The sequence below is a fragment of the Ochlerotatus camptorhynchus genome, unplaced genomic scaffold, assembly GCF_037179485.1.
Source record: "Ochlerotatus camptorhynchus isolate MF236.1 unplaced genomic scaffold, CSIRO-AGI_Acam_v1.1 ptg000705l, whole genome shotgun sequence".
In the NCBI taxonomy this organism is placed as follows: Eukaryota; Metazoa; Arthropoda; class Insecta; order Diptera; family Culicidae; genus Ochlerotatus; species Ochlerotatus camptorhynchus.
The window spans coordinates 136,389-160,815 of record NW_027041181.1 but is presented as its reverse complement, the minus strand read 5'-3'; the positions used below and the strand labels follow the sequence as shown (position 1 = coordinate 160,815).

Sequence of the window (24,427 nt, the reverse complement as noted above, 5' to 3'; positions counted from 1 at the left end):
TAACGGAAATTTTGACAATTTTGACTTAGGAAGCAATACTGCCCCTAAAATGGAATTTTTACAGAAATCATTAATTGACATGATGTCTGATTTGCTTAAATCTAACTCCATGTTTGATGCTATTCAAACTGGAGTAAAATTTGCAAATAATATTGTCATGACTTTAAAATTCAGTAATGGATTTTAAAGCATTGAATATTTTAAATTGGAATCCTCGATCTCTTAAAGATAATGAAGACGAGCTATTTAACTTTTTGAGAGTTCATAACGTGCATATTGCCGTTATAACTGAAACGTTCCTTAATCCAAACCCCCATAAGGTTAAGAAGGACGCAAATTATTTGATTTATAGAAATGATCGTCTTGATGGACCCTCTGGTGGCGTTGCCATTATTGTTCATAGACGAATCAAACATAAAATTCTTTCTTCATTTGAAACCAATGTTTTTGAAACTTTGGGTGTTTCTGTTGAAACAAAATTTGGACAACTTACGTTTATAGCTGCCTATTTGCCATTCCAATGCGTAGGCCAGCAAAAGAATTTTCTCAAGGGTGACCTTCAGTTTTTGTACTTCGGGCTGCTCGGGCTTTGGGCTGGAATTGCTCAATGTGTTAATAATAAAAAAAAATATATATATATGCCAAAAAAAAGCTAAATAAGATAATTTATTTATTTTTATTTATTTGTCATCAATCACTGTAGACCGTTTACAATAGTGCTGTTGCCTTACATGCTATTTTAAAACATACGTTTTTTTTTAATTGTCAATAAATGTAAACTGCATATACAAATATCTAAAAAATAAAAATTGTTTTAAACTTAACGAGATGAAATCCTAGCAGTTAGTGTTCTCCTTACTGTATCTTTAGACATCGTTAGATCTATACGCTCACAATAATTATTATACACTCACATCATTCTATTGATTGGTCCATTTTTACCATAATTCGTTCTGTGAGGTTGTTGAAGAGACAGTTGAAATACATTTCGAGTTCTTAACATGCGTGATGGTACGTAAAAATTTAAACTTGCTAATATTTTTTCTGAATTTACGCGTTGTGAGGAACAAAGAAAATCATGGAAATTTCTCTTCGTTTCTTAAGTGTTTCAATGTTTATCAACATGCAACGGGACTCATAAGAAGGAAGGGGAAAAGAGGTCCAACCTAGTTTCCTAAGAGCAAATAACAGAAACTGTTTTTGAACTGATTCTATACGATTCAGCAATTCCATAGAAAAAAGTTATAGTGGGTCTCAGAATTTCATGAAAATTGGTATAGTTCTTCCTTATCAAAAAATATTAGACTCGTATTTTTTTTATTGCGCAATTAGGGTGACCATTTCCGTGTTAGGGTGGTCCAACAAATCATTTTTTTTTTCTTCAAATTTATAACTTCTGAACCTCTTGACCGATTTTTACGCTTGACTCTTCAAATGAAAGATGTTTTAATGTAGTTTTAAGAAAAATTATGAAACACTCAGAGATATTTGATTTTGTAGGAAAACAATATGTTACAAATGCTTTTTCTTGATTTTCACTGCGAGGGTCTTCAACAACTTCTTATTTTAGTATTTTTAATTGAAAGATCATTTAATTTTACATATCATATCAAAAAATTAGCGATGTCGGAGAAGCAGTTTTGGAGATACAATTTTTTTTAAATAAAAAATTATTGTTCCGCAATATATGCACCACACGTGCATGGAAACGATGAAGACGCAAGGTAGTTCACAATGCGTCTCCATCGAGTCACAGCAGCTGTGACTAATGAAATCTATGAGTAACTTACAAGCTGGGTGCAACATTCAGTTCAACCTGGAGGCTGTCCATAAACCACGTAGACCAATTTTTAAACATTGCAGATCCTACCTCCCCCCTCGTATACTTTACTAAAATTTTAAAATATTTTTACCGAGCGTATACTGTGGCTGGACTCCCCTCCCCCATTGAAGTCTTCGTGGCTTTAAAATAGGCCCTAGTTTGACATTATTAATTTTGGTATCAAAATTCTGGGAGAAGTACTTAAATGCTACAAATAATGACGAGGTCGAAGAAAAATAAGTAAAACATGAAGCATTTATTTTCTTTAATTACAATTTCACACATTTTTCTTCCGTTGAAAATGAATACCGTTTGACAATAATATACTTTTCGTTTTGAGGCTTAAAACTATGGAATGACTGTGTCCCCGAAATTTGGTTCACATGTATATAACGGTTTTTCAATTTTCTTTCCATTTTATTGTAATCGGATTCCGAAAAAAACTGATAGTGTATTTTTGAATCTGGCTTAGAAATAGCCCATGAGTAAAGTTCTTGGGCCGTTGTTATATGGTGGCCTTGCAAACTCGCTTTCGCAGCGTTTCGTTTTAATACTCCTCCCAAAGCATCACAAGGGCCCTTTCCATGACAAGTTGCGAAAAAATTCCACTCGGCAGCAATGCCAAAATCTTTTTGCATGTTGCATAAATTAAAAGCGGTCATCTTATTTTTATATTGGCTTCCTGATCCATCTGAGAAAAAGTAAATAAATCTGTTGTAAGCTTGGCAATTTACATTTTATGAACGCTAGACAATGCGTAAGAAATAAACGAACTGCGACATGATTATGTTTAGTGAAATCAGCAAATGCAATAAAACTAGTAAATTTCAAATCGTTAGATTCTTCGTCTTTAAAATAAATAGCACAAGGGTGAATAGTACATTGGGCGTTCGCCCAATGAAAGCCTTGAACTGCATCCTGCACAACGAAATAATAATTCTCCGAAAAATCACAGATTATGATGCATTCTGTAGCTTTCAAATTGCTTTTGACGTGTTTCATGTAATTTGCCTGTTGCTCAGCTATAAAGTTATGCGGCAATAAATTGAATATCTTTGCTAAAAAAGTATCAATAAATTCCTGTGTGTCCATTTCAACTAAGTCCATAATGCATCTCTCTACTTGACGCCATTGTTTGAATTGTATTGATTCAACATGTCCGTTACTAAGAAAAGTCATTAGTTCTGTGGCCAAAATTTGCGTTCCTGAACAATTTTTGCAACACTGCAGCCAGCATTGTTCACTTGGATTTTGACAAATTATTTTTTTAAACAAATCGTGATAGGAATCAACACCATCTGGGAGTGATTGTCTGCTTTGTAGTGTTTTAAAAATAAGTTTAACGTTCTGATGATATATACAAACGCATACGGTATGCGTGCCACTTGTCCCTGCCAAAATGCAGTGTTTCGGACGGTTACTGGCGAACATGGAAAATCCTATTTTAATATCAGGATATGTATTTTTAAAGATGCAGTACGCCTCCTGCAAGTTACACAAAACTAATCTTCTTTGTACGTAGATTTCGCCTTCATCATTTTTAGATATTAAATAATCTCTTTTCCCCGGACAAACACGACTTATATCGTCACTATTGTAAAAATCACGAACAAGCATTATCGTTGGTTCTCCTAATGAAGCTCTGCTTAACCTCTTTACAGGCACCGACATTATTCCTTTCTCTTGCTGCAGTGCTTTTGCTTGGTTGGCCATATGTTGGGAAACATTGAACTCCTTCATAATTCTATATGTAGACCAACTTTTGGGAAGTGTGGTTGATGATGATGATGGTCCCACCTCTTACCCCTACAAAGGTTTGAGCTGGACGAGTTATCTTTAAGATAATTAAATATAAACATTTTAACCAGGTTTGCAAACAAAATCGAGCTGGTTACAATTACAGATATAAATGTCCTGTTAAATATGCTATAGGCATCAACCAAAAACATTCAAAGGTGTAACTAGTTATCAAAAGTCCAAGTATAGTCCTCGACAATACTTCCATTTACACGTGACCTGGGATTTACACGTTTAAGCTTCCGCAGTGCCAGGACTATATCCAAGGAAACGACTTCCAGCCAACCCTTTACTAATTCAAGGCTTTTGCCACAATTTCCACGTATTAGTCATTTATACCTGTATTCCGCGCGCGAGGCTCAAACCATCGTAGACTACTCAAAGCTATTTTTACTATTACTACTACAAAATCAAAAAAACTAAAAATCCATCATCACCATCGAGGCAAACAATGTAGTTTTTTGTATATGCTACACCAATTACTATAATGTCTTTATGACAGTCTCCATACAAAATAATCCGTTAGAGATAACTTTGTCAAGATACATGATTTATCCATTCATAAAAATTTAACTGCTCAATAAACAGCTTTTACATGTGAAATGCAGCGTCTCTTGAATTCTGTAAGTGTAGTTGCACGCTTGATGTGTCTAGGCATCGAATTGAAAACATTTATACCTTTCAAATATAATGAATTTTGTGAAGCATTATTCAAAAGATGTGGTGTTCTTACTTCATCCGCGTTTCTAGTGTTATATCTATGAAAATCACTTCCTCTTTCAATCCGATCACACAAATATCGAGGCAGCAAACCGTTAACTACTTTAAAAATGAACACCATAGTCAAAAACACAATTCTTTGCTTCACTGACAGCCATTGCAAAGCGTCCAGCATAAAAGTTGAGGAAGTGAATCTATTACATCTTAAAATCAAACGCATTACTTTATTCTGCAAACGCTGTAATCTCGATATTTGTGTTTCATTGGCCAAAAATAAAATGGAAGGGCAAAAGTCTAGATGAGGGGAGATGATTGATTTGTATAACTGTATTTTACTACCAATAGTTAAATCGTTTTTCAAGCGACATAGGATTCCATACTTCTTGGCAATTTTCTTGATGACATTGTCAAACGCGATCAAGTGTCTCATCATCAATAACAACAGAGACATCATCATCTACACGATTCCGCGAAATTACCATGAATTTAGTTTTACTTATATTCAATTTCAATTGTTTATACTTCAACCATCTACTTAGAGAACGCAAATCTTCATTCAAGCGTGAAACGGCTTCTTCTAAATCTTTAGCTGCAATGAATAACACAGTATCGTCAGCAAAAAGATTAATATCACAAAACCGTAAAACTCGTCGCATGTCATTAATATACCCTGAGGCACTCCAAGCTCATTGTTAACAGGACAAGATACAAAATTATTAAAAACAGCCCTTTGTGTTCTGTCAGATAAATAGCTTTCAAACCATTTGTATGCAGAACCCGAAATTCTAAAGCGCTTGATTGTTCTCAACAATAAGGGCCTAGAAATTGTCTCAAAAGCGCGTTTTAGATCCAAAAACACAGCAACAATCGTATCTTTATGCTCCAAATTTTCTTTCCATTTAGCTAACACTAAGTTTAACGCGGTTTCACAAGAATGGCCTTCCCGGTATCCCGATTGTTCCGGTATCAACAAACAGTTACTATTTAAATATTCTGCCTTTTACAACAAGTTTTTTTTTTTATTTATGCCTTTTACAACAAGTTCCAAAATTTTCTCTAATGTGTGCAACATGTTGATGGGACGAAACTCTTCGGCTTTAATCGTCCCAGCAACTTTTTGTATAGGAACAACTAAAGATTCTTTCCAAATATGCGGCACGTGCCCAGATTGCAATGATTGATTAATAAGGTCCCGCAGAGTGTGTCGAATGACATGAAAGCAATCTTGAATAACTCTAGCATTAACATTATCTACTCCAGCCGTTTTTCCTAATGAAAAGCAAATATTTTTAAGTTCATCTAATGTAATTGGGTGAAAACCATTAAATATACAATTACTATTAATCGGCTGTTTTATTTCGTCCGGTTCATTGATCAGTTCAATAGATTGATTGATCAGTGAAACGCTCTCGACGAAATAGTCATTAAACTTAGAAGCAATTACTTGTTCTGACTGTTCTAATATGCCATCAAAAGTTATGGTCCGCGATTTACAATTACTAGGCTTCATCAAAGATTTCAAAATTTTCCATAACTCTTTGCTGTTGTTTTGATGCTGATCAATTTTCCTCTGAATATATTCACATCGAGTTTTCTTAATCGATTGTGAATATTTATTACGCACGACCGTGTACCTATTCCAATGATTATCACTATTAGATCTACAAAACTTTTTGTACCATTTGTCCCTCTTACGTTTAAGACGCAAAAGATCCAAATTGTACCAGCTGTTCGAGTTTTTCAAAGAAACAAACTTTTGTTCAACTAATTTATTGGTACAAGTTTTCAAAACGTTAGTAAGAACAGCTGCATCTTCATCTAAAGTTCCGGTAACTAATGGAAAATCCACGCTCCTCTCAACAAGATTCGAAACAGCTTGCTTCGAATATTTCCTCCAGCACTTCAATTTTACAAAATTATCGTTATCGTTAACACTGTCTAAGACATTAATTACTAAAGTTTCATGATCGGTTATTTTCAAATCAGCTTGAGTAACTGAACTGACAGAATCAAAATTAGAATAAACATGGTCAATCAAAGTTCTACTGTGCCGGGAAATACGCGTGCATTCACTTACTAATTGTTTTAAATTAAAGAAATCAGCTAATTGCTTCAGATGGTTCGAATTGCTAGTATCATGCCAATTAATGTTAAAATCACCCGCAAGTATATTTAATTTACTAGAATCTAAAAATGTCTCGAACCAGTTCTCTAAAATTTCAATAAAACGCTGATTACTTGAACTGGGAGAATGATACAAAACACCATAATTACCCATCTTCATGCCACGTTCAACTGTAATGCCTAAGAACCAATTGCCATCAATAACTTCGTTTTGGCGAATATTGAATTGAACTGATTCTTTGACATAAATAGCAACACCGCCAGTGTGCCTCGAATGTGACAAACAAGCAGCAGCTTTATATCCCGGAATGCTATACTGATCAAAAGATTCAATTTCTACAATATGTGTTTCTGCTAACAAAACCAAAAGTGGACGATTTTCTTCTACAATCTGACGTAATGTTACGTAGTTTGTAGATAACCCCGCAAGATTCAAATATAAAATCTCTAATTTACTCACATTACTACTGGAACTTGGTTCCTATTTATTGAAATGTAAGCTGCTTTTTTTCTGATCATATAGTTTTTTATACACAAAACAATTAGAACTAAATGCTGCGTGGTTGACGTCCAGATTTAATTTACGCTCCTTATTAGTTTTTAAACAATTAACGCATTTCAATACAGTTGACGTACACTTAGAGGTGCTATGTTGTTTGCTGCATCTAGAGCATCGTTCGCAATTTTTGCTTAAAATCCTTAAAATCCTGTATCGCTCATTGCTGTCTCTTGTTTCTTTATATTTATCCTTAAGTTGTATAAGGAATTCATTTTCGTTCGACAAAGGTGCGTTGTAGGTGGTAACGATCGATTCAGAACTGGTTGTTTCCACTGATTCTGAAAATAAATATAAAAAATGATTGATTATTAGAAAAAAAACATACAAATGATTTATTTTTATTATTTACCTTGGCAGGGAAAAGGAACCATTCTGGACGGTCCCGCAACGGAAATTGATTCAATGCTGGTTGCTTCGATGGACTCTGAAAAATGATTGCAAAAAAGAAAAGTTTAAGTTAGTAGTTAGAAGAAAAGAATTGAAATTTAAAGAAGAATCACATGAATTTTTAAATAACGTACCTGCAGCAGCGATTCTGGATGGTCCTGCAACGGCTTCTTCGGTCACGGCATCATTGGGTTCATATAGTTTGTGGTAGCATCGTTGACAAATGAAGGAGCTACTCTCATCTATTTTAATCTTTTTTTCCACTGCATAATCGTACAATTTATTGGAGATTTTTCTGGCACATGAACTCAACATCCAAACATCACACATTGAACACTTACGTTTCATTTTTAGATATTCTTCAATTCAACTGTTCTAGTAGGAAACTTTGATTTCTAACTGATCATTTATTTCATAACATTCGTTGTTTTATGTGAAGCATTATATCGTACCTACGAGTGAGTGATATACCTACGAGTCTAAGCTGTAACTCATAGGTATATCACTCGTTCACAAGCAATGACGTCACTACAAACAGCTGTTTCAGGTAAATAGATGAACATTGCGAATAAATACAAACACCACCAAACATTTCCAAATGTCACTAACACCGCCAAGCCTATTGGGTTGGAGCTTATGTAAAAGTCATTGCCTACGAACGAGTGATATACCTATGAGGTACAGCTTGGACTCTTAGGTACTGATGCAACATGCAAAAAAAATTTGCCATTGCTGGGAGGAGTATTGAAACGAAACGCTTTAAAATTTGAGTATACGAAGGGAAAGGTAGGATCTGCAATGTTTAAAACTTGGTCTACGTGGTTTATGGTTGAATGTTGCACCCAGCTTGTAAGTTACTCATAGATTTCATTAGTCACAGCTGCTGTGACTCGATGGAGACGCATTGTGAACTACCTTGCGTCTTCATCGTTTCCATGCACGTGTGGTGCATATATTGCGGAACAATAATTTTTTATTTAAAAAAAATTGTATCTCCAAAACTGCATCTCCGACATCGCTAATTTTTTAATATGTTATGTAAAATTAAATGATCTTTCAATTAAAAATACTAAAATAAGAAGTTGTTGAAGACCCTCGCAGTGAAAATCAAGAAAAAGCATTTGTAAAATATTTTTTTCCTACAAAATCAAATATCTCTGAGCGTTTCATAATTTTTCTTAAAACTACATTAAAACATCTTTCAGGGGTCAATCGTAAAAATCGGTCGAGGTTCAGAAGTTATAAATTTTTGAAAAAAGACATTTTTGAAAAAAAATGATTTTTTGGACCACCTTAACACGGAAATGGTCACCCTAATGGCGCAATAAAAAATACGAGTCTAATATTTTTTGATAAGGAAGAACTATACCAATTTTCATGAAATTCTGTGACTCACTATAACTTTTTTCTATGGAATTGCTGATTTATATAAGTTTCATTATATGGAGCCCAAACCACACTGCAATATGCGAGAATTGATCTCACGTAAGCTTGATTGACCGCCCACGGTTGCTACTCTCTTACTGCCAGATCAGCTGTAATTACACAGAGAATATATAGTGGGCGGAATATTATTATATGAGACAATTCAATGCAGACGTCTTTCCAAATTTGGCAGATCGACAGGTAATCTGTGAGTTACCACGATAGTTGCTATTCAACAACTCGACAACGTCCCATCGTCAACGTCTGCTATGAGAATTTCCCATTGCAGACGCCAACGAAATGTCGTCATCGAGCTATCGACCAACTACCCTGGTTATCGCCTGGTACCTTATAGCACGATGCTAGGAGGCGAACCGGAAGAATCGATGAGCTACCTCTCCCCCGCGAGAATTGATCTCACGTAAGCTATATAAAGGGTTTTGATGGTATATGGTGAAATGTTCTTAATATCAAGACTTTTCGGATGAATCACTAGTAGGTAAAATACGTCTGTCTTCCTTACTGTCTACAAACCAAAAAAGAGACAGGACAAGAACTTTATTCTAACTTCAAGCCTGCGTATAACAGTTTGGTCGCCCAATAGCAAAACGGGTTTCACTCGGTTGGTCGAACACTACAGTTCTTCCCCCTAAAGATTTCACTTTAACGTAGCCAATTCAAAGTATTATTCAGATCACTTTGGAAACATAAAAATTCAATCTATACGATCCAGTTGTCTTTAGCAAATCATATAATCCAATCTATTAGAGTTCATCTTACTGCTCGTCAATATGATTTTCAACCTATTCGAATCCATGTTATGTCATGAAAATATATCTTAATCTAATCAGAACTTTTAGAACTTAACTTTAAAATCTAACTTGAAATTTAGTTTTTTTTTCTCTATGGCTTCAAATTTTCATCGTAAAATTTCACTTTTTTTTCGATTGAATCCTAGGACCCAATGATGGCACGCGATGTGCTTCATTGCTGCTCAGAATTCTCTTGGTTCTTCGATGATTTATCATTGTGTTGGTTCGGCCTTGTGGAGCTTCTCGTTGGAATTGGACTGCCGCGTATGTACTTGAAACGCCGACCATCTCCATCTGCTTCTGTTGGTACGGCCGGAACATCTGGAAAACCGTAAAACTCTTCCTCAGAGTCGCTCGTGCTTCTAGGCCGTTTGTCTCGCTGAATCGGTATAAGAACCGTCGTTGCTGTCGGCCGTGGAGGGATAATACGCAGCTGATTCCGATGCGCTTTGAGTGTGTATCTGCCAAGAGATATTTCAAAAACATTCAATGAAATCCTTTTGACATACTGCGCTTCAATCCACTTTTCAATGGAATGTTTATCATTATTCTTATACAAGACTTTATCCCCCAAAGCCAGCTTATTGAATGGATCCTGGGTGGGCGTACCATCATCTATAAAAGTCTCTTCCTTCTAAGGAAGAGCTTGAAGATGATCTTCAAACGTCGTCTGGGATGTATAAGATCCATTAAAGTTTTAGGCTTATAGTTAAATAATTTTTCAGACGGAAGTCTGTCGTCAGAAGAACAAGTATTTCTATAATTTGCTAAGCATAGAGTTATCCTATCCTTAACCGCAAGAGATCTCGTTTCAGGGTCAAGCATGAATTGTTTTAGAACGTCTTTGACTACTCTCACCATTCTTTCCGCCTGTCCGTTACTACTAGGATTATACGGTGGACTTTTCATCACAATTATTCCTTGCCGTTCCATGAACGAGCAAAATTGAGAGGAATTGAATGGTGGGCCACCATCCGTTACAAGAACATCCGGTAGTCCACAACGTGCAAAAATAACCGAAAACTTTTTAATCACCTTATTTGCATCCGTTCCAAATTTCATTATCTCTATTTCAAGCCATTTGCTATAACTATCAACGAACAACAGGTAGGTTTTAGAATCAAAAAAGAAAAAGTCAGCGTGAATACGACTGAAAGGGCGAGTTGTTGGAGTCCATGTATTCTTTGAAACAGGTTTGGGAACCACTGCTGTTTTCATGCATGACTGACATTGTTGGATGTAATTCTCTATATTATTATTCAATCCGAACCAAAATAGACATCTCCTAGCAGTTTGTTTCATTTTAACCATCCCATTATGGTTGGTGTGAAGTAATTTTAAAATTGCATTTCGTAGAGATACTGGAATAAACACTCTGTCCTGGTATAAAATGCAATCTTCTACCATCTCCAAATCGTAACGTGACGAAAATACAGTTTGCCAAGTTTTGTCAACTCGGTTTGGCCATCCCTTTTTGATATAGTCAGTAATTTTTGAAAGCAATATGTCCGTTTTTGTTTCTTTAGCAATTAATGAATAATCCAAGGGAAAATCTTCAAAAACATTAATGCTTTTAATACTACCACTGTCCAAATATTTAGGGACACCTTGTTCCAGTGGGAATCTGGAACAAAAGTCTGCATTACCCATTCTGGATGATGGTCTGTAGCGAATCTCAAATTCATAAATAGACATTTCCATTATATATCTCTGCAGCCTAGTAACACACACTTGATTTTTCCCATATTTTCCAAATATCCCCAATAGTGGCTTGTGATCCGTATATATAGTAAACTTTTGTCCAAATAAATACTTATGAAACCTTTTCACTGTACAAACTAAAGCTAACGCTTCTAGGTGTAAGATTGGGTACGATTTTTGCGCGGAATTTAATGAAAAAGATACGAAACTTATTGGTTTCTCTTGTCCATTAATTGCATGAGCCAAAACTCCGCCTAATCCATAGCTACATGCATCAGACACCACAACAATAGATTTTTTAGGGTCATAGAATTCCAAAATATTTGCGTTAAGTAATGCCATTTTACTTTCATCAAAAGCTCTCTGACAAACATCATTCCACACAAACTTTACTTCTTTTCGTAATAAGGCGTATAAGCATCTCAATCTTGCAGATAGATGAGGCACAAATTTACCATAAAAATTAATAAGTCCTAAAAATGCTTTGGTGGCTAGCTGCTGCTGCTATCCAACGATGTACCTTCCCTCATTTAATCAGTCAGGTATCTTGTGCACCTTAAGTAACGCATGGGGCCAACGTGAAACACTTCTATCCTGGGTAGCTGCTAGCTTTTTTCTTGGCCTGGACCCTGGTTAGATTTATGTCAACTTGTTTGATTACTTTGTTAAGCCTCCGTTGCCTTGAGTTAATACATATGGCTCAATTGTTTATCCTGTTTCTCCCCCTTTTTCATCTCTCGTTGTTGCTGTGTTTGTCTCTTGTGACAATAATCCTCCCTATTGCCCTGCCCTAGAATAAGGGTTTGACGATGGTTTATCAAGTTTTATTTTGCATTTGATGTTGGTTTTCATCAAAGTTATTTATATAAGAAATATAATTTTGCCATATAATTGTAATTTTAGGTTTGCTTTTGTGATTGCACGATAAATAGTTTACGTCAATTGAAGCATTGAGTTGTATAAACTTGACGAATCATACCTCTAACATAGTAGTAGTTACAGTGTCGCATGATTCAACAACCACTGCCTGCAACTAGTGTTGGAGAGGCTGGCAGGGTTGACTACGGATCAAAATGATCATAACTCTAACACTAAAATGATCCCGAAACTAACGCTCATTCATTGCACTTTTAGTAATAAAGTAGTTCTGTTTTCCTAGTAATTGGTCTATGCTTCTTTCTATTGTTTTTATTCTTTTTCAATAATCTGCCTACGTTTCTTTTTCTTCGTTTTCCATTTAATCTTTATTCTCTTTTTATTGTTCTGCTCTTCTTTTGTTTTGTTTGTTTAGATATAACTAATACTAATACCTCTTTGCCTGAACAATGCGTAAAGAACAAATCGGAACATTGAACGTCGCGTGATAGTGGAATTTAATCAAGGGCTAAATACTTTTTCGTAGCCTTTTGTTTTCGGATTTGAAAGATCGTCGGTTGCAGTGGCTTGCTTACTGAGCAGAAAAACGCGTTCCCAGGTAGTTTCATATTAAAAATGTATGGTAAGATCGCTTGTTTATCTTGTATTTTGCTAAACCTTTCGTTGTCGTCGGTGCCGGGTTTGAATAGTTATAACAACTTTTAGTAACGGTATGATGTGATATGAGGGGCTCGGTGGCCTTAGAGCAACCGTTTTTGCTTACTGAGCAGAACATCCTGAGTCTAATCTCAAGCCCATCCACATCAAGATTCGTCAATCGTTTTATTTGCTAATATGACTACATGGTAATAACAGCAACTCGATGATTAAAAATGAGCTCATTTGCCTAGTAGCGAACGTTTTTGCTTACTGAGCAGAAGACCGTGGGTTCAATCTCAAGCTCCTTCGCGTTATACGATCGTTAGGCCATCAATTCAGCTTATCGTTTACCAAAACGAACCCTGCTGCAAACCCAACCCTCTTACCCAACATCCCTGTGATTCCTCGTGGAAGTGCAGAGGACTCCTCGGCTTCCATCAAAGCGAGTGTCACGTCAACACATTCCTACCCATTCCTTCCTTGACCTGCGTTCAGGCGCGGCTGGCGCTGGTATTGCCTAATTTGAGATCACCAGTTTTTACACATTGAGGATGATTGCTAGTCCCAAGCATCGTCTATTGGTTCTCTGTGTAATTACAGCTAGTCTGGCAATAACAGAGTAGCAACCGTGGGCGGTCAACCATGCTCATGCTCATGCTCATTATGAAATCATGAAATAGTATAATGCTAATTAGTACTTGTAAGTTACAAGAAGAGGTCATGAAGTATATGTTTGACACATAAAATCTGTCAATATTGCTTTCAGTGCGTCACAATCAACGAATTTACGACTCGTGAGCGCTCACTCTGAGTGAACGCTCACGAATCATAAGACTTTTGCCACATGGTATCGGGTCGATTCGTAAACAACAGGAAGCAACATATCAACATAGGACTTGGGAAAGATTCAGCATAAACAATATTGCATTCTATCTGCGCAATTGGTTAATTAATAAAACTAACTGAAACTGAAATAAACATTATTCTACAATCGCAAGTCAGAGTGTTATTACCTTCGAATGCCAGCTCATGGCGATCCTGCCAGGAGAGTTGGTATTTAGGAAAAGTGATTAAAGTATAATTTTTTTTTAACATTCAAAAAAAGTGTTTCAACATTAAAAAAAAAAGATTATGAAAAGTATATAAACACAGTGCAGTGAATAAAAGTGAAATATGCCAGGACTTTATAGTGAAAATTTTGTAAGAGGACGTGGCATCGGACTTCTGCAGTTCGTTTGGCAATTGTGAGGGCGTGGAAGAGGTCAACCAATATTCCCACCACCACCAAGAGGATCAGAGAAGAAGTTGAGCAAAGTGGACAGCAAACATTTTCAGTAATTAAAAATCAGGAAGTGCACACAGACCTTCATGAGAATCACAAAATTAAATTGAACATTATAATTTTCTTGTTGGTTCTAATATTCTTTGTGGTACTTATAAAAATAATAAGAAATTTAATGAGACAAGATGCAGTAAAAGCTGCTCGAATAATTAAAACATTGAATACAGAAGTATAAAAATATGTAATACAAACTAATCATGTGTGATTAAAAAATAATCGTCGAAACAATATGATGAAAAAAGAAGGAATAGACAATTTGCAGAATATTTTAAGGAAGCGATATCCCAGCAGAGTTCCAAAACGTACTGAAGATATCTTAAAAGGTGAAGTGATTGAATTCTGCACAGGTGACAGAGGGATCAGCATTTATAACAACCGACTTGATGATAAAATATACCAAATTCCGCTGCAGGAGCCTGATCACATTTTGTTCCAAAATAGTTATGGCATCCTGGAATGAAGACCACAATGCCCATGGATGAAGAAAACTAAGTTAATTTAAATTATAATATAAGTTATAATAAAAAGATAATTAAAATTTTAATTCTTCATCTTTTTCAATTTTAATGTATGGAAGAGTTATTAGACATACAGGATATTATATTACAATTGCAGAGCTAACTATACACAACCAACTAAAGAGAAAAAAATTGAAGTATTATTATTACTACGAAATAAATTTAAAGCAGTTTTAATAGAGAATAAGAATAATTTTAACATAAATGATTTTAATGCACTAATCAATCGATACAAGAGGATAAAAATAATTGTTTATGAAACTATAGAATTATTAAACGGTAATGAAGAAAGTAGCACAACTGAATCTGACACAACAACTGACACAACAACTGACACAACTGAAGGAAAATTCAAGATGGCTAATGAAGAAAAACTTGACTTAAGCTTGGCAATAAAGCTTATAGATCATTTTAATGGGAATTCAACAAAGTTATTAAACTTTATCGAAAATGTAAATCTATTGCAAACATACTCTGCAAGAGTACCAGTAAATGATATAATTGATTTCGTTAAAACCAGATTAATTGGTTCAGCTCATGGAGCAATTGATGGGACTGCAACATTGAATCAAGTCTCTAACAGATTAAAGTTGAAATTTGGTGTAAAAATTACACCTAAAGCTATTGAAAATGAAATGTTTGCCCTCAAACAAGGCAAAAAGACTATTTCAGAATTTGGAAATGACATGAATATTCTTGCAGCTAAGCTTGCTGCTGCACATGTTTCACAAGGAACATTCGTAAATGAATCTGCAGCTGCACCAATAGTGGAAACAATAGCTGTGAATGCTTTTGCCGCAGGCCTTCGTGACAACCAAACTTCTTTTTTATTAAGGCTAGAAATTCGACAAACCTAACTAAAGCAATTTCTGATGCTTTAGAAGTAGCTCCAATTCCAGCTGCTAACCCGGAAAATGCATTATGGATTGGAACAAATAGAAGATTTTCTAACCAATCTTATTACAACCAAAATAAACCAAGAAAATACACATTTCCTAATACTCGTATATTTGGGTTTAATCTTAAAAGTGTGTTTAATAAATACGGAATTTATAATAAGTCAAATTTTGATAAAGATCGTTATAATCGTAATTATTATTACAACCAAAATTATAATCAAAACAAAAATAATAATCGAAATTTTCACAATTACAAAGATAAAAAGAATTCAGTTAATATGATTTCTTCACAGCGAGCTACTGATGATCAACTAAATTCAAATCACTGTGACACAAATTCGAATGATTTATTTCGTGTTATCAATGAACCATGCAATTGAAGCTAAATTTATTTTATACAATCATAGTATAAATTTTGTTATTGATAGTGGAGCCTCTTGTTGCATAATTGACCAAACATACATACCTAAATGGATTGAAATAAATGACAAATATAAAATAAATATTAAGGGAGTTAATGGAATAACTGCTTCACAAGGATGTGTGAACACATTTTTAAAACATGGTTAGTTTAAATTTCCATTAACATTTCATGTTGTCCACAACCTACCAAATAATATCACTGGATTGATTGGAACTGATTTTGATGAGATTAATTCTTGAAGAATATGATTTAAATATAATTTATTTGCAAGGAAAATTTAATACAGAAGCAGATGCATTGTCCCGTATCTCCGTAAATGAGCTCAAGGAGATTAATGATAAAATAAGTGAAAGTATTCTTGTAACTACAAGAATGCAATCAAAGAAAATTATTGATGACGAACTAAGTGATACATCAACGACACTGAACATTCTTGTGGAATTCTAACGTTCTCAGTGTACCGTTGGAGTGCTAGCGATAACCCGAGCAAAAATTTCCGTCTGCTGCAGTTCGGTTGTCTTGCTGCTATCGCCCTCGATAGTTCTAATTTAGCATTTAATTACTGTCCGATGACTTAAACAAAAACGCGATCGAAATAATACGAAACCTTCAGTGGTTTAATAAAGGTTGGAGTATGGGATCATGAACAATTATCGCATTTTACTCTACGTGCGTAAGGGCATTAACACCACAACCTCTTCGTGAAACCCATAAAAATAATATTCATCGGAATAACCTTGGAAATTAGAATCTTAAGATGGGCAACTAGATGAAAATGATTCAACACTGCGAATTGTAGCCCTTTTGACACTCTTAGATTTAGAGCTAGATTTAGAGTTTGTCTTTTATTGGGGTAGCTGTTATGTATTTCGTTAGTTCACATTGTGTAGTTAGAATATATTGATTACTTTGTTCATCTGGAATGATGGGTCCAACCAAATCCAAATATTTTTTTTCAAAAGCACTTGTTGCAGTTGAAGTTATTGTCATAGGAATTTTTGGTTGATTTATGTCTTTATATTTTTGACATAATTCACATTTTTTTATAAAATTTTCTACATCTTTTGACATGTTTTTTTTTCCAAACATATCTTTGCTCCATAGTTTTTAACGTTCGTTTGATTCCTGCATGTCCTGCAGTGGGAAGCATATGAAAATCATTCATTATTTATTTCTTCGTTAAATCATCGTTTATAATTACGATGTTATTTTTGATATTATGTATCGTTGGCATGCCTTTTAATAAATCATTTAAATTTATTTCTTTATAAAATTTTTGCGCATTTTTCTCATACAATTTCATAATGAGCTCGTTTATTTTGTTCTTTTTTACAAATTGTTACCAGACTTTCCATTATTCGCCGTAGCTGAGTTAATGTCTTTGCTGGTTTTATTTTAATCTTTGATAACCTTTTTGAAAATTGTATTTCTTCTGTTATATCATTACGTTATATCACGAAAGGAAGGTCCCGAAGATACGTGCTCAACTTTTTGGCTCAGCTCTGGTACTATCTTCGGTCCCAAGCTAATCGATGCACCCCTCGAAAATCCATGAACCCCTCATTTTATCTGTTAAACTTTCATAGAAAAGCAAAACAAACATAGTGTAGTACTAGAATTTCGACTAGAATGCGATACGTTAATCGTTTGCTTGGGACCTATAGGCTAATCAAGCAGTGAGCCAATTTAAAATCGTTAGTTTCGAATTGATTGTTGGTACCACAGTGTACTTTGTATGTCTGTACAAGGTATTACCACAAACGAAGTGACAGACGGAGCGGCTCGAAAACTTTGGTGACTAACCTGCTATTGCAATTTTTCAGTGTACCACATGGCAACACCACTACTACTGGATTGTACCACATGGCAACACTACTACTGGATTGAACTAGCATTTTCACCAAATGTACTAAAATGTTTTGGTTCTATCTCTTTCACTCTACTCAAAACTGAAATGCATAAAAAAATGACAAAATGATACGCACTCTTTGCACACTGTCAAAGAATCATTGTACACAAAATCAACTTTGTGCAAAACCAAAACAAAAATACTATCCCATCTGGTGGATGATGGCACAAGCTTCTAAGAAAATTCTATTACAGTGAACCACATTATTTTAATTGATTTCTTCGCTAGTTAGTCGTCTGTCACTTCGTTTGTGGTATTACCAACAATCAATACGAAACTAACGATTTCAAATTGGCTCACTACTTGACTAGTCTATTGGTCCCAAGCAAATCGACTAACGTACCCCATTCTAGTATAAATTCCAGTACCACACTATGTTTGTTTTGATTCGCTATGAAAGTTTGACAGATAAAATGAGGGGTCAGTGAATTTTCCTATGTTTCGAGGGGTGAATCGATTAGCTTGCGACCGAAGATAGTACCAGAGCTGGTGCAATTCTAGATAGAGCTGAATTAGGGCGTAACAGCTTTTGTAAACAATGACTTCTCTCGATGATTGCTATAACGTCATGGCTCTCCATGGCAAATCGACATCACCATCGAGTAGGGGAAGACTTCCCCTACCCGATGGATATGTTAGTTTTTGTAGGCGTGCCTTGAGTTACTAGAAATCATCAAGAGAAGTCATTGTTTACAAATGCTGTTACGCCCTAATTCCAGCTCTATCTAGAATTATGCTTCCACCGGTAGTTTATAAAAGAGTAAAACAATTAGGTTTTGCACCGTCGGGGTTAACCTCAATCTGATGACAGTTTAGTGGTACTGTTTACGTGGTTCTGTTTACGTGGAGTTAGTCGATTTTTTCTTGGGTGTATTTTCTCGATAATTTTTCAGACTGCAGTGAGATGTAAACCACATTTCTGCAATGTTCACGAGCAACATCCTTGCAACGCGTTGTTCCTCGACAATTTTCAAGTTAAAATTCGGAAATTTTAGGATTTTTTTTTTGAAAAAACGACTAAGTGCTTGTAAACAGTACCACTGAACTGTCAAAAAGGTTCAGCCGATTAACACTGAGTTCATTCGTGACGTCACGCTGCAGTACCTAATCACAATATTTTTTCATGATTACACAAAGCTCGAATCTATCTTCATCTAGAATTCGTGATAATTAGGTTCTGCAGCGTGACGTCACGAATGAACTCAGTGTTAATCGGCTGAACCTTTTTGACAGTTCAGTGGTACTGTTTACAGACACTTAGTCGTTTTTTCGAAAAAATATTTATTTTAAAATTTCCGAATTTTAACTTGAAAATTATCGAGGAAATGCGTGGTGAAAGGATGTTTCTCGTGGACAATGCAAAAGTGTGGTTTACATCTCACTGCAATCTGAAAAAAATATCCAGAAAATCTACCCAAGAAAAAATTGACTAAGTCCACGTAAACAGTACCACTGAACTGTCATCAGATTGAGGTTAACCCCGACGGTGCAAAACCTAATTGATACCTATGTTTGGTTTAATATTTTATGATAATCGAATTAGGTTCTGCAGCGTGACGTCACAAATGAACTCAGTGTTAATAGGCTGAACCTTTTTGACAGTTCAGTGGTACTGTTTACAAGCACTTAGTCGTTTTTTCGAAAAAAAAAATTCTAAAATTTCCTAATTTTAACTTGAAAATTGTCGAGGAACAGCGCATTGCAAGGATGTTGCTCGTGAACATTGCAGAAATGTGGTTTACATCTCACTGCAGTCTGAAAAATTATCGAGAAAATCCACCCAAGAAAAAATCGGCTAAGTCCACGTAAACAGTACCACTAAACTGTCATCAGATTGAGGTTAACCCCGACGGTGCAAAACCTAATACAATACTATGCATTTCAGACTGCTTTTCTGGATCCACAATGCACCGTGAGGGATATGGAGATTTGGCATCAATGTTACTTCCGCTGGATACCTTTCTTGGAGATAAAAAATGGTGGTTATCCCCAGGTCGACCTATTCAACAGATCAGTGGTGAACAACATAAATAAACTTTTAAAAGTGCTGAATTCAGAAAATCTGTCCGGTTCTAATGAAAACATACCACTTGTAGGTAACAGTGAAGAGAACATCCTGAACAAAGAAGATACTAACACAAATGAAATACTCGATGGTTTTAAGATACCAATGATAAATTCATTCTTTCCTTTTACTAGTAATATTAGCAACACTGAAGAGTTGCTTGAAATTCTGGTTGCAAACGGAGAATTTCTTCCTGATGGTTCGATCGTTGACTGTGCATCGTTAAATTATTGATAAAATTGCATTATATTTTACGTGTCATCAATACAACTTACGCGCTAAAAATCAAAGTCCAAACATTGTTATGCAATTGATTCTGATAAATAATTATTTCACAAATGTAAATATTTGATTCGCAATAACACCAGAAACCAATAAAGTACTGTTTATTTAAACAAATGCTCACATAATTTCGGAGGTATTGAGAACGACCTGATTTTTTTAAATTTTATTAAGCATGGGCGGGTGTGATCAGAGCGATCAGAGCCGTACAAATGGTCGCTACTCCGTGATTGATCAGAATCAGTGAAATTGAATGAATCAACTGATCAATGTAGCAGCGCCTCCTTCGGAAGGTAAGTAAAGCCGTGTAACGTTGGGTTTCTATGGCTCGTGATATTTTTGGAGTAAGGGCATGTTGCCGGTTCGAGTAATGAGTTTTGACTGATTTTTATTTGCACCACTTAAGTCTAAGAAACTTAACTCTACATTTCGTAATTAATCGGTAGGAGGTAACCTTTACTAGTCTCCAAACATAATCAACCAATCACGTGACTTCGTCGTAGGTGATGGTGACCAGTTACGCGATTCCATTCGCCTGAGTACATAGACGAAGGTTGCCGAAAAGATATGAGGAAAGAATTTGGGTTTGTTGTTTTCCGGGTCGCTGTCATTGTCGCTGCGCTTATTATTCTGTACGCGCAATATGGGTCTTAGCGCAAAAGGAAAACATGTGGTTGCAATAATTTGACTGTTTATATATCTGTGGAACAACAAGTGCGGATGGCACTTTTGTTTGGTTTACAAGTGGCTCGACTTTGTAGGTCTCGAAAATGTCTTCGTCATGAAATTTGAGATTGTAGGTCGGATTCAATTTGGATGATTTATAGTATGCTACACCTTCCCCGTTTGGAAGAATGATGTAACGAAGTTTGTAATTCGGAAAAGTTTTAAATTGTGACTAGTAAGGTTCCTTTACAAATATTTTTGATAGATTATATGGTTTACTTTCTACTCTTATGCCTTGATTAACCTGTTTTTGTGAATGGTACTCTGTTTTTGTGTTAAAATTAGACCTGTGCGCCGCCACGCCACGCCGCCGCCGCCAACGATTTTCATACGCCGCCGCCGCCGATGAAATTGAGCCGGCGCGCCGCCGCAGCAAAATCGTTCACGCCGCCGAATAAATTTATGTCACGCCGATGAAAAATCCGCAATACCTTTTCGGTAAAATGCATCTTGAACGCGTTGAAATTAGAACGCTCGTTCATGGCTACTAAAAAATTGAGTGAAAAACCACTGAATTTAATTGAAATTGAATCTACTCAAAATTTAATAACATAGTCAGAACTAAACTTTGAGTAAAACGGCGAAAATAAGCAAATATTTCGTTTCTTTTCTTTTTTTTTCTTTAGTATTAATAAACTTTAAACTAAAAAGCATTTGAATCAAGCCTTTTATTTTAAATAAAACAGATTGCAAAACAATTACAATTCACACAATTACCACGCCGGCTGCAATTTGCACCATTTTCGAATGATTTTTTTCGAAATTTTCGAATTTTCTTCTACGACGGCAAACTTCGTAATTTTTAGGACTGAAAAATTTCATCACAGCTAAAATGCTACTTTTATGAATTATGAAGATATGATATATTCTAATAATAATTTTTATATGTAAGATACAAGAAGAGGAGGTAAAGTTTGTGTATGTGACAAGAAACCTGTCAAATTCACTTCCAGAGCGTCGCAATTAGCTATTAGTTATAACGAAGAGTACTCACTCATTGAAATATTTCAATACAATACAATACATATAATACATAAAAAATATTATTATAATATCTCATAGTAGCATAATTTTGAAAGTAGCGGTTTAGCTGTAATGAGATTTTTCCATTTTGTTTCTTTTTTAAATCAACAACTGGGCTGAAAACTCAAAGTTGAGATCCACCTTTATTTATTTATTTAAATATTGTTGCGTCAATGTTACTTATATTCAAAAATCCCAACTACTCATGCTTTGACGTTTAAAAAGAGGTTATGAAAATGAATACGTCTGACTCATGTTTGAGTAACCTCTAACAAGCCGTATGAGGCAGCGATTTAGCGTCATTTAGTTTTTTGACGTTTGTTCGCACTTCCTCTATCTAGCACACAGGGATGAATCCAAGGGGTAAGTCACTCAGCACATTGTGCCATAATTAGATTCGGCACAACTTGAGCACATCCATTGGCACACCTTTGGCACAATCTCGTAGGCATTTGATTGTTGTAAATAAAATGAAAGAACTGCTGGTCACTCAAGTTGTTCAAAACATTACGTGCTGTTTGGTTGTATATTCAGGAACATCCTCTAATGAGATATACCTGAGGAACTCAGACCAGCAGTTCACTTCTTAGTTCAATAATAGATTTAAATCCGAAATGCCGCTATACCGATTTATGCTTGCCATTTCAAACCAAAACATTTCAGGTGCCAGAAATAACGGGTTGCCGGGATAAGTATTTCACAAAAAATCACAGCTTGCTCTATGACCGTCACAATCGGCACACCTGCGGCACACTAAAAAAAGATGACCCAAGATTGGTGTGTGACCTACCCCTTGGATAAATTATTATTTTGTCCTCCTGCTCGTACTTGTTCGAGATAGTGTTTTGGTGCGCTGATCAAACGTCAAATATCTCAGTTCACTGGTTTCGTCTCGATGAGTAAGAATGGCGAGATCTATAGGTGAGACAGAAGGAAAATAGCCGACTCTTTCTTTCAATCGATCCGACGAGAACCCTGGATGAATGAAACAGTCGACTAAAGTTTCCTACTGCCTCACCTATAGATCCGGCACATCGGTCTCGTCTCAGTTACGCATTTTATTTTTGACGTTTTGTTTCCCATTCACGACAACATTCACGATGTCGAATTTGAATTTAAATAAAATACCTTTGAATTTTCTGTCGATTGATACTTCGAGAGGAAAAAAACCTCGAAATGGAAAAAAATAATCATACAAATATTAACCGATATCGACGAATCTGGAGATTACCTTGATATGGATGAGCAACACCCGTTATCTATTATAGAGGAGGAGCTAGATGGTCAACTTGCAAGTTTGTGTGAAACGAATATCAATGTTCAATTTGACGGTGAATCTAAATGAGCCCCAACATTTAAAACAGTCAGCGTAACACGTTGGCATTAATTACTTAAGATGATGATAAGTCTTGAACTGAATAGAGCTGGCGTGAATGCTTTATTGAAGCACGATCTCATATTCACAGCACATAAGTGGGCGCTAGTTAAAACTTGTGAAACTTTCTTGAGCCGTTTAAAGTGAGTTTTTTTTTAAGTCGTTCTGAAACTATAATAATTATTGTAAACTATTTTTGCTATGTCTCGAGCAACTAAGCCTACTAACAAATTCCATCTGACTGACTGGTGACCATATAGGGTTTGAAAATCAATATCCAACCAGTGCATTGAAGATCAGATGTTTGTTTGCTGATACACTAGACGATAGCTGAGAAAATAATGATAGATTTTCACCTAGGGAACGGAATTCACTAATATCAATGCATTTAAAAGGCATCAGTGTTCTTCCAGTTAATCATGACATTTTGAAATTGCATCATTTTGGCAGAAAATGTTCTTTAATTGAAACATTGTCTCAGTTAGCGGACAAGTTAAAAACGTGCCAGTTAAAAGTCGATCACGAAGCGAACGTCTAATGTGAAAAGTTTCATTTTAGTTCCAATGTGATTTTATTCTAGTTTGTTTCTGAGACATGGTGACATAGTGGTGGTGAACATATTGTAGTAAAATTTCGTTTTGGTTAAAAGATTATAGTAACCCTGTTGGCTGTTGAAAAGAATGCAACAGTTTACATTGCCATGCTCTTGCGATCTGAGATTGAAGTTTGTATCAGTGAAAAAAATGAGGACTTGCTTATCATAACACATATGAAGCTGGGGATGAACGAGCAACTGAATCGAAAGTAACCGCGTAAATTCCGAAATCCTCGTAAAAAACCGCGTAAATTCCGAAATCCGCAATCAACAATCTTAATTCACGACAATTACCCTAGCTGCACCCTTGTTATAAATTGGTATTGGAAACTTATATACGACTTATTTCAGTTATAAACAAGTTGCTGCAACTTTTTGGGACAGAATTGTGCTACTTGGGTACAGCA

General features: G+C 35.5%; 1 protein-coding gene across 1 annotated transcript in view; it reads left to right on the top strand.

Annotated features, from left to right (window-relative positions):
- Positions 1–20,385, top strand: part of LOC135714746 (myotubularin-related protein 10-A) — a gene marked incomplete at its 5' end in the record, with an annotated part of 32,950 nt that extends 12,565 nt beyond the window's left edge. Inside the window, one exon of the mRNA XM_065238117.1 lies at positions 19,840–20,385. Within this exon, the coding sequence (XP_065094189.1) occupies positions 19,840–20,253 (414 nt within the window). The remainder of the gene's footprint in view (positions 1–19,839) is intronic.
- Between the last annotated feature and the right edge of the window lie 4,042 nt (positions 20,386–24,427).